Source organism: Polypterus senegalus, chromosome 14, assembly GCF_016835505.1.
Source record: "Polypterus senegalus isolate Bchr_013 chromosome 14, ASM1683550v1, whole genome shotgun sequence".
NCBI classification, from domain to species: Eukaryota; Metazoa; Chordata; class Cladistia; order Polypteriformes; family Polypteridae; genus Polypterus; species Polypterus senegalus.
In genome coordinates this window covers 70,968,547-70,981,163 of record NC_053167.1, presented here as the reverse complement: position 1 = coordinate 70,981,163, position 12,617 = coordinate 70,968,547, and the positions used below count along the sequence as shown (strand labels likewise).

Here is a 12,617-nt window from a genome sequence, read left to right as displayed (position 1 = left end):
ATAGTCAAAACAGTATTTAATACCTTATTTCTTTGGTTTGAGGAAGTTGGAAAATTAAGAAAATTATCTTTATTCTAAAGAAGAGAATTATGTAGCAGTCAGTAATGTCCCATAGCCAGCTGCATTCCTAAAGAAATAAGATATCAGACCTTTGATGAGTAATAAGAAAACACAGAGAAGAGAGGTTAAAGATCAAGAAAAGACTTCTAGTTTAAATCCTAGCTTAGCTACCAAGTCACCATGAAGCCTTGAACAAATCACTTAACATCTTAGAGCTTTCAACTTTCAATGAGGTGTGAAACTCAAGAGGCATGTTTATAGGTATTGTGTTGCACAACTAGATGCCTGGTACTGATATTACTGAATAAAAAACTGAGTAAATATGCTGTTATCCAAAGCTTATTTACAAAATATATATAAATTGTAAACAACCAAAAAACTTCATGGTATAATAACTAGTAACGAAGAGGATATTAACTATTGTCATATACTGTTCCTAGTGTGTCTTCAATTATTAATAACAAAACGCTTATTTGTCTAATAAAAATCAAATATTAATTCCAAGCTCAGAATGCACACATGTGAAAAAGCTTGTCTCTCAGTTTTAAAATGTACAGCTCCCCTGACACACTAGAGAATTGTCTGTGGAAAATTTACTGCAAGCTCCTTTAATAAGAGAAACATGGAAATGCACCTACAAAAGTACAGCTGGGTACATTTGCATTCTGATTATTGCAAAATGTATGACTGTTTCAACTGTAAGAACATACAGCACATAAACGTTAAGTTTTATGGACCAGGGACCTCATGCATAACGCCGTGTGTAGAATTCTCACTATAACATGACGTAAGCACAAAAGCTGAAAAATCCAAATGCAGGAATTTGTGCGTACTCCAACTTCTGCGTTCTTCCACTCCATAAATCCAAATCAGCGTGAAAACTAACACACGTGCACGGGCCTTCTGTCCCACCCCGTCTCCTCCCAGAATTATGCCTCTTTGAATATGCAAATCAATATAAATAGCCCTTAAGCTCAGCGTTCTGTGAAAAGATAATGGCAAAAGCAAGAGGGAAAATATAAGAATTTCAGCAAATACCAAGTGGAGGCAAAGACAAAGAAAAACGTACTATTTGTTGGTTTAAACAGTGGTATAAACAACAAAAGGAAGTTGATTGAGTGACATAGCGTGTTGGAGAAACTTGAAAGCTCAAGTTCACAAAGTCGCACAGAGCCCGACATAAAAAAAGTAGTTGATACATATCAAAGTCGCCGTGAAATGGCGAGACGTAGCCCACCGTCTGAGTGTCATATGAAAGCTTATTAGGGTAACAGAGGAAAAAAAAGGCACACAGTAGGAAAAAAGCACAAAATGTTAACTTCAATCTCGAAATTTCCACTTTAATTCCGTAGTTTATTTTGTCATTAAAGTAGAACATAAACGTCATCTTACAATCATTTAATTTACTAGTTTCACAAATCCCATCGCAACTAAAGTAGCATGTTAAATGCTTTGTTTTGTATTTGATCTTCAATGTGCTCTGTGTGTGTGAATCACTACGTGCTTCTGTTTGTTCTCTTTCTCTGACAGGACACAGAATCCATTGCATTCGTGATATTACAGCTCTCTGAATAATTAAAATACTGAGATGTATACGTGATATCATTTTCATGATGATTGGAATGAAAGCATGTTATTAAACATGGGAACACGATGGCGCAATCATTGTTCCTGTCTCACACAAGATGCTGCTGCGCCATGCGCGACCTTCAATAAAATAATTTATTGTAGCAGTACTTTGGCTCTTTCAAATGTACTAACCTCCAATTCCTGTCCTTACTTTTATTTCCCCAAATACCCTATCTCGACACAATCAGCTCTGTAGTAGACGTTAAGACATCTGTAAACTTACGATGACGATTCTTCAAAACTTTTAAGGAACATTGAAATATCTTCATTGTACGTGTTTAATTATTCTATCCATCTATCCTTCCAGTGTCGCGCCAGCCTCAGCAAATATACAGCGCGAGGCAGGAATAATACGTGAACTTGCTAGCTCTGCGGCACCGTGTCCTCCCATGTTTAATTATTAACAATACAGATTATTTAAATGAAGTTAAAGTTGCATCTGTATAATATAATCAACATATTTTGCTGCATTTCATCTTAAAAATTATATTGCCATTATATGTAAATACGCGCTTTATAAAGTGGCGCAGGTTGTGCAATATTATAACTGTAGTGCAAGTTTACAGTGGGGTAATTGTACTTATAAGTACAAACAGTTCTACAAGGAAAAATTGATTGAGTGCGTTTATAGTTCTTGGGATGAAACTGTTTCTGAACCGCGAGGTCCATACAGGAAAGGCTTTGAAACGTTTTGCAGTGGCTGAGGCAGAGTGTGCTTGAAGCTGTATACCGATAATTCTCTTTCTGATCAGCTGCTGCTGTGATTCCCCACTCTGATACAGTGATATAAATACTCCGAGTGGTGCAATGAGAGTAATATAGAAAAAGATGATCCGCTGTGGCAACCCTTAACGGGAGCAGCTTAAAGAAGAAAAATAATAATAAGAAGAAGATAGTGCAGTGAGAGTAACAATGTTAAAGCAGGTATGGTATTTGGAATACTATGGCTATTCCCTGGGCCATTATATTGTTACAGGTTAATTACAATCAGATGCATTACACTAATCAACAACATGTGGTTAGTATCAGTGTATTTATAAAGCCGTGTCAGGAAAATAAAGAGTATCCACACAGGAACATTAGTACTGATTCGATGCTGGGTGCCGCCAGTCTGGAGAACTTGCATACAACAGGGTATGAGGTACCGTGGAAAAGTGCGTGGTTTTATACCAAGTGTAGTTTTTATACATCGCGATTTGAACGTGGAAACGTTCTTATGCAACATTTCTGTGTGTACACACCGTTTATACATGAGGCCCCAGGTGTAATCTAGTCATTCCTAATAACGATATATCATTTACCCTATACAATTCCAAACACCTGACTCCCAGATAAAGAGACTTCAGCTGCCTTGGTGGGGGATAGGATAGCAGGATGGTTGCTGCCTGCGCTGATTGACAACATTACAATATATGTTTCAAGTGTGTTCCATGTTTACAACGATTTGTGTAAATGTAGGATGACAGGAAATGAGAGGCAAGAAATGCTGAACACATAACAAAAACTTTTTTCATGTTATAGTAATAATGACAAAATGCTGATGCGAAGTGTGTAATGTGTGAAGACTGAAGTCCAAATATCAAATAAACACTCTCAAAAAAGGTATAACAAAACAAGTGCACTTTTATTCTAGAATATAACCAAAGAAAAATAATTTATTCAATTTACATATTTGGCTTCAGGAATTCTAGTGTTATAAAACAGCAGGTTAATTGATTAAAAAGAGAAAAAAAAAGCATTTGTTATTTAATCTTTCTACCCAAATAACTGTTAGAGACACCACAACAATAGGCTTCACAGCCATAACACCTGACAATAATATAAAATATAGGTCAAAGCTATCATATTTTAAAATGTACTACCTTAACTAAAGACTACAAAATGTCAACAAAAGTCAACTTTGTGAACAGAAATGTCAAAGGTCTCAGTCATGAATTCACTCACTTAACCTGTTTTAATGCCAAAATAGTATTGTTTTAAAAGAAAGTCACTTAATAAGTAAGGACCAGTTTTGGTTGAAAAGAAAGTGAATTGGCCAATTTTTCTACTCCAGCTATATATAAAAATAAACAAACAAACAAAAAAAAAACTTAGGGGTCTGGAAATCTTAATTCACAGAACTGTCCCATTTGTAGCATCAGACTTAATGAGTGATCCTGAAGGGCAATATGTCCCATTCATAATGGTAACTCTCAAAATTATAACGGCCCAAGACTTTAATTGGATTTTAAATCCAGACCTGGATAGCTCTTCAGGTACAGTCGCGATAACATCTAATACTACAGAAATAATTATACAGTTTGTAATGGATCAGAACCTAATCAGACCCATGGAGGTTTTTAAATCCTGTCCTAAGGACAGATTCCTTCTCCTCACAAGTTCATCTTTGTTACTCAAGAATTGATTATTTCTTCATAGACAATTTTTTGCCCACTATCAAATCTTGTAAGTACAACGCTATTGTTAACTCCGACCACACCCTTCTGATCATGATTTTGGAGCTTAAATTACTATGCCCTCCACACCCATGTCACAGCTAGCGTCTTAACCCCTTGTCATTAGCTGATGAGAACTGCACAAAAATCATGTCCAAGCAAATTGATTATTTTCTGGAAACAAATGCATCCCCTGAGGTCTCTGCAGGAATTCCCTGGGAAACTCTAAAGGCAATTTTTAAGACAAAAGATTAATCCATATCTTTTTCACAAATATAAATTGGAAACCAAGAAGGCATCTGAGTTAATCAGCAAAATAACCTGAACAGACCTAGAATATCCCAGGTATTTTATAGGAAAAGACAGGTTTTGCAATTAGAACTTAACTTCTGGATTACTAAAGAGACGGAACAGCTCATCTTTAAATAACAACATCATTATTATGAACATAAAGAGAAGGCAAAAAAGATTTTAGCACAGCAAATCCACAAGCAGGAAGTCCGCAATGCAATAACAGTAATTACCAACACAAACAGAGATAAAATCACAGACTATAAAAATATAACCCACACATTTAGAGAGAGTACTTTATATCCTTCTGTTTTACTCAGACTAAAGAAAATAAGTTCACAATCTAATGAGTATTTTGTCTCATTGCAGGTTCCACAGCTAGATACTCTTATTGCTGTAGAACAGGATAAGCCTCTGACACTCTCAGAGTTATTAGATGCTATAAACTTACTTCAAAGTGGGAAGGCAGCCGGTCCCAATGGCTACCTAGTGGAATTTTACAAAAAAATTTTCAAGTAAGTTAGCTCTGCTGTGATTTCCATCTTTCCTAAGAAAAATAAGGACTTACTATAATGTGCATCATACAGACCAGTTACATTTCTGAATAATGATGTTAAGAAAATCTCCAAAGTTCTAGCTAGAAGGATTGAGAAAGTGCTTCCTTTTCTAATATTATAACACCATACCAGATTTATTACAGGCAGGCACTTAGCTTCAAATCTTCAACATTTGTTTAATATAATACATTCACCCAGTAAATATAACACCCCAGAGATCTTACTATATTTGGATGCACAAAAAGCATTTGATATGATTGAATGGGATGCGCTGCTTACAACATTGCATACATTTGGGTTCGGCCCAAATATATATGCATTGGATCAAAACTATTCTATGCTAGTCCAGAAGCCTCAGTTTCTATTAACAACATTATTTCAGACTAATTCAAACTAGAATGCAGTACTCAAAAAGGATGTCCCCTATCACCATTGCTTTTTGCATTCACCATTGAACCATTGGATGTTTACTTTTGAAATGAATCAGAGATAAGGGGATTTTCAGAGAAGGACTTGAACAGAAAATATCACTATATGCAAATGATATGGTACTGTATACAGTGATCCCTCGCTATATCGCGCTTCGACGTTCGCGGCTTCACTCCATCGCAGATTTTATATGTAAGCATATCTAAATATATATCACGGATTTTTTACTGGTTCGCGGATTTCTGTGGACAATGGGTCTTTTAATTTATGGTACATGCTTCCTCAGTTGGTTTGCCTAGTTGATTTCATACAAGGGACGCTATTGGCGGATGGCTGAGAAGCTACCCAATCAGAGCTCGCATTACGTATTAAATAAAACTCAGAGGGGCTGTTTGCAGACTGGCCTAGAGGATAGGAGCGCTCCTCTAAAAAATGCTGAAAGACTACCTTCACATTGCTCCCTTCCTTGTGGCTGCTTTGTCGCAGTGCTTTGCATACTTAAAAGTCTGAACAGCACCTACTGATTTTTGATTGTTTGCTTTTCTCTCTCTCTCTCTCTGAAATTCTCTTCTCCTGATGCACACTCCTTTGAAGAGGAAGACATGCTTGCATTCTTTTAATTGTGTGATGGAACTGTCATCTCTGTCTTGTCATGGAGCACAGTTTAAACTTTTGAAAAAGAAACAAATGTTTGTTTGCAGTGTTTTAAAGTCACTGTCTCTACAACCTCATGTGTTTCTGTGCAAATCTGTGACCCAAGCTTGACAATATAAAAATAACAATATAAACGTATGCTTTTTACTTCACGGATTTTCACCTTTTGCGGGGGGTTCTGGAATGCAACCTCCGCGATCAACGAGGGATCACTGTACTGTATATCTGACTCACAAAATTCTGTTCCAACAGTCCTAAAAGTACTAGCAGATTTTCAAAAGATATCTGAACTCAAAATTAATTTGAATACAAGTGTACTAGACTGGACAGCACCCTTTTTTCTCAGCAGATCAGTTTGAATATCTACGGATAAATATCATAAGTAAATATAAAGCTCTTTGTCAACAAAAGTTTGCTGTCTCCGTGGAAAAACAACAAACAAGTTGTGAATAGATGGTCCACCCAGCATCTCACATTAGCAGGGAGAATCAGCACTGTTAAGATGAACATCCTTCCCAAGCTTCTTTCAAACCATCCCCATATATATTAACAAATCTTAAAGAAATTAGATTCATTCATAACCTTATTTATTTGGAGTTCAAAACACCCAAGCATCCAAAGAGGGATGCTACAATGACATAAAGCAGAAGGGGACATGGCACTACCTAACTTTCAATTTTATTACTGCGCAGGAAATATACAGGCCATAAAGACATGGACATTACACAAACTGATGAACATACACAAGCCCGAGTCTACAACAGAACTAAAATCTCGCAGTACTTCTTTACATTCCCTGCTCTATGCTCCAGTAAATACAAACTATCTTCAGTACAGTAATAATCTAATTTCCCTTCATCCACTCAGAATATGGAACCAATAAAGGAAGCAGTTTAAGCCAGAGGAACATCTGTTGCACCTCTACGAGACAACCACTGTTTTCCACCCTTTAAATCATACACAGTATTTAATGCTTGGAAAATGTCTGGGATTAAAACATTTAGAGACTTGTACATAGATAATGTTTTTGCATCCTATGAGCAATTAAGTTTTTAATTTCTTAACACAATTTTTCCCCTACTTTCAAGCTAGAAACTTTGCTAAAGGGAACCTGCCCAATTTTCCTCAACTTCCACCAATTTCTTTTCCAGAAGAAATATTGATCAGTCATGAAAACTAAAGTAACACCTCTATAATTTGTAAAAACATTTTAAAGTCCTTTCTTTTCAAAAATCCCAGGGTATAATGGGGACAGGATCTTTCACTTAATACAGCATTTCAGAAAAGGAGTGGAAAGCAGCCATGCACAGAATATATCTCCATATGCGCAAAGCACTCAATTATTCAACTTAAAATCTTTATCTCGATTAAAACTATCTAAAATATTTCCTGGGCAAGATTCAACCTCTGAATACTGCAATCTAGCTCTAGCCTCACTGGACCACACGTTTTGGGCATGCACTAAATTGAGATAATTTTGGGAAGAAATCTTTGAATGCCAATTTGATTTGAGCCTTGGTGTCACAATCACTCCTAACCCCTTAACAGCTGTACTTGGTGTACTCCCAGATGAGCTTAAAGTAGAGAAGGACCAACAAATCATAACTGCCTTTATCTCACTACTACTGTATATACTTATCGTACTCAACTGGAAGAATAACCCAGCACCTGTATATCATTGGGTGTCCTATACTATCTGAAATTGGAAAAATTCAAATTCCCAGATCTAATCAATAACATTTTAGAATAAGCTTCTATATCAGGGAAAAGGATACTCTTCCTTCCTTGCTGATTTTTAAAGATTGGCTTTGTTGGCTGGCTCTCCTCTTTTTCTTTAAGTTTGCTTTGATTTTATGGACTGTCATTTGCTTTTAATTCAAATCAATAAAATAAAAAGAATGAGAAGAAAACTGACAGATAAGAGTTAACACATTGTTAGATGAAAATGAAAAAAGCACACAGAAAAGCAAGGATATTCTAGGCTGGCCAAAAAACAATGGACCAAATGCTGTGATACAGTGTATATATAAGCAACAAAATAAGGTTGGGTGATTTAAAAAAAAAAATATATATATATATATATATATATATATATATATATATATATAGTCAAAAACAAATCTCTGAGTGTAAAAATCATTTTAATCATGTTCAAGACTGGAAGATAATTACGTCAAGGTGTTGTCTTGTGTGTCAGCAGGTAGGGAAGAAGTTAACTCTTAAGGATTCCTCAGCTTCAGATACCATGGATTATTTTAGTACTAAGACAAAGCTACATATGGTATAGCAACATCACATATGTAATAAAAATCAGAGAATTTCAAAACGAGTAGGATAAGTACAAATATGAAATCATAAAATCAGACAAATACGTAAACAGCCTAGTTCATTTCTGCTGTCTGGTCAATAACTTATATAAACCTGTCAGAGTCTGCCTTCCCTTCATCCAAATAAGTGCATAAAGTCACAGAGTAAACAGAATTTGAGGAATTTTTAAGTATTCACATAAAACTGTTCCCTTATGATATTAAAATAGTCTAGTTTTCACTACCGAGCCACTGGAACTTTCTGAAACAGGCCCAAGATAAAACAATGTCTAAGGATTACTGAATAAAAAAATGTTCATCTATCCGTTTTTCTATTTAGCACTGCAAGCAAAAAAAATTAGCATATATTTGTATTTTATTTCTTAAGTACTTTACATTTTTTGTCATGGCTACTCTAAACACCTGTTTCTAAGAAAAGTGAGTTGCACTTTGCCTTAATCTCCACAGCACAGAAGCATTATTTCTAATAGAACAATCCAGACGAGAACAGACAATTCATCCCAAATCTCACCAGTCCTATCCACTTAATTTTTCTGAAATAAAATCAAGTCTAGTTTTTAAGGTCCCTAATGTGATACTATCTACCATGCTACTTGGCAGCTTATTCCATGTGTCTATGGTACGTTGTGTGAAGAAAACTTCCTAATGTGTATGCAAAATTTACCCTTAAGTTTCCAACTGTATCCTCATGTTCTTGATAAACTCATTTCAAAATAACAGTATTGGTCCACTGTACTAAATCCCTTCATGATTTTAAAAACTTCAATCATGTCTTCTCTTAATCATCTTTTGCTTAAGCTGAAAAGGCTCAGCTCTTTCAATCTTTCTTCATAAATCATAGTAGTCCTAGAATCAGCCTAATCACTCTCCTCTGGGCATTTTCTAGCACTGCTATGTGCTTTTTGTTGCCAGGGGACTGAAATTGTACACAGTACATCAGACAAGGTCTCACCAGTGCATTACAAAGCTTGAGCACAACCAGTTTGACCTGTACTCTACACATCACGCTATATAACTTAACATTCTGTTAGCCTTCTAAATGGCTTCTGAACACTGTCTGGAAGTTGATAGTGATGAGTCTACTATGACTCCTAAATTCTTCTAATAAGGTGTACTTTTGATTTTTCAGTCCTTCCACCGAGTACTCAAACCTAACATTTTTACTTTCTACACGCAATACTTTACATTTACTTACATTAAATTTCATCTGCCATAAATCTGACTAGGACTGTATGCTGTCCACATACCTCTGTAATGATTCAACAGATTCCAGATTATCTGCCAATCTACCTATCTTGGTATCATCTGAAAACTTAGCCATCTTGTTACTTATATTCCTATGCATATCATTTATATATATCGAAAATAACAGCAGCCCTAGCACTGATCCCTGTGCAACACCACTGTTAACGTCAGCCAATTCTGATAGGATTCCTCACACCATCACTCTCCGTTTCCTTAGTCTGAACCAATTTTGCATCCATTTAAACGCAACACCCTGAATTCCCATTTTTTTAAATTTAATGCTGAGCCTTCTCATGTAGCACCTTATCACTTCATGTGGTCACCTCGATTTCAAGTACATTTTTGCCACTGAAATGACAACAAAAAATACAAAAACTTAATCATTCATATTTTTTTTTAATTTAAACCCAAGACTTGGATTTCACATTGAGAGCAAGTCTGGTATTTAGCTTAATGTTATATCATATCAGTTTGTAGCATTTATGTATGAGATATATGGTATATGTACTGAACTTCATCAGCACATTAAAAGAAGTGATTTATCTCATTTATGCAATTTGCATTTTTTTTTTACAATTAATCACAAAAAAATATTAAAAATGAATACATTGAAAAATTTAAAAAATACAGTGCATTTGAAAATTTAGGCAGAACAAATTGCAACACAATGTGGTAAATTAGATTTGACTTCAAGTTAATTTTTGTTCCAGACAAGGATAAAAACAGCAATTATTGGCAGAAGTTAAAATATTTTCTTTTTTTAACCATACATAAGTTTATTTTCAAATCTAAGTAGGTTTTATATCTCTTTCATATCTCTTCATCTTCATTATTCAATGTATCATTTCACTTTTGTTTTGATCTACTGTAACTGAATTTAAAACTGTAGTGATCATTTCTGCCATCAAAAAGGCTGCACTGGACTCCATAGATTCAACCTCTCATTTCTTGTTAAACCTCTTGAGCAGGAGTGTCAAGCTCAGACCCTGGAGGGCTATAGTGGCTGTATTTTTTTTTTTTTGCAGCAATGTTCTGTGATATTTTTGCAATTAAATGATGATTACTGCAGTGTAAAAGTATAGCTAAAATGAATTAAAGCAAGTCTAGTTACACACAGAATTGTGAAATAAAAAAACTATTAACTGGTCAGTGATATAAATAAAAACAAAAGTCCAGTATAATATAATTTAATATCCACATTTGTTTTATATGCAGTAATATGAGCGCTCATTTTACATCCAACCATTATAGTAAAAATTCATTGATATTTTTAATTATGTGTTCTTCTTCCAACTTTCAGACAGTTACAAATGGCTTAGCCCCATCTCAGACAAATGTACTGTATACAGTATGTACTCTACAAATACATTTGCAACGCTGTAGACATTATTAATCAGTACAACAAAACACTGATTTACTACAGCAGCATGATATCATGATATTTGCAGAAAAGAGTACAATGTAATGGCATACAAATGTGGTGGAGTTACCGTCAGTCTATGAAGATTAATTTTTGCTTTCTTACCGTATGACAATATCATACTCATCAATCTTGGTTCCAAGAGACTTGTTAGCAAGGATCCCTCCATTTCCAACAATTATACATCTTTTACAGCTCAAACTTTAAGAGAATAGAAAAAATATTGTTTAATTAATTGCATTCATCAGCAACATTGGCACTGACAAAAAGATGGCTGTACTGATATCAGAAACTATGAGAAAATAGAAAGCATAAGTAATCCAAACGTAAAAATTTCCACTTTATTTAATGTTAAACATTAACAGAAAGTGAGAAATACGTTTTGCTTTAGGAAACAAGCTGGAACCCTTACTACAATACAGTTTTTTAACACATGTGCACATACAAAAACATGCTTTAATTAAGCAATACTGGTATGCAGGTCTATCAAAGTTGCAATGCTAACATTTATTTATTTTTTTCGCAAACACTAGATTTCAGCAGTAGAATTCAGGAAAGAATGACAGTGGGACAGCCAGGCATATAAAAAATGAGCCTCACTTTTTCTCTAAGAGAAATCATGACAAAAAGCATGTCAACTGGCCTTAAGCCCTAATGGTTAGACATTAATGCAGTTCCACGATAAGGGTGATAGATATGTTCTCCATTCTCCGTCCCAAACCTACCTTTCCCAACTTTTAATTTACTTTCCTAAAAAGATTTTGACATGTGTGTCAGAATGAAGATGAAATCTTCCATTGCTTAGAAATATTAAGAGTTATGGTGGCTTGTTTACAGAAAAAGCATATTTATCAAAGAAATTCCCACATTAATCTCCCAAATATAGAAACCACATATAAAGCCTGGAGATGTTCAAAAGCTGCAAGCCTGAGAGCATTCTCCATCCTGAAAACATAAACAAATTTGGATTGCCAAGTTTCACTAGAGATATTACTGATAGGGTCAAAGGGCACTGAGCCAACTGAAAAAAATGACTTAAAAATAATTATTATGTAATTAATTTTTTGAGGAAATACTATGTCTCAAACCTCGGAAGAAAATAACTTCTTCTTCCCTTGAAATTGTGTACAAATAAGAAACACAGGACAGATTTAAATTAATTAAACTTTTTCCAGCCACAGGTGTTACCATAAAGATGTCATTCTTCATTCTGAGAACATTTTTGTGCTTCCACCTACAATGTAAAAATTTTCTTACAAAAATTTGCTTACTTCATAAGAGATAAACACTTTAAGGTGCCCACTGGTTAGTATTAAACATTAAATGGAGAAAGAGATATGCAAGCACCTTTGCACAATGGTTTCAAGAGTACTTTTAAATCCTGGGTTCTGAAGTAGATTTTAAGGGTGTTTTTTTAACAAAAATTAGTCTAATGCTTTAATTTAAAAGGGGCAGTTAACCCCTTCTGATTCATCTGATCACCCATTGGCAGCATTTAAGATAGAAAATGATCCACCACTAATTATTTGTAAAGGTTTTAGGAGGGATGCAATTGCGTAGAATATGGCGA

General features: G+C 34.9%; 1 protein-coding gene across 13 annotated transcripts in view; it reads right to left on the bottom strand.

Moving 5' to 3' along the window:
• The window catches only part of st3gal3a (ST3 beta-galactoside alpha-2,3-sialyltransferase 3a), a 394,364-nt gene that overhangs the window by 93,470 nt on the left and 288,277 nt on the right, over nt 1-12,617 (bottom strand). For all 13 annotated transcript variants that reach the window (XM_039776580.1, XM_039776584.1, XM_039776587.1 and 10 more), the window contains one exon: nt 11,153-11,248. In XM_039776580.1, the coding sequence (XP_039632514.1) occupies nt 11,153-11,248 (96 nt within the window). The remainder of the gene's footprint in view (nt 1-11,152; nt 11,249-12,617) is intronic.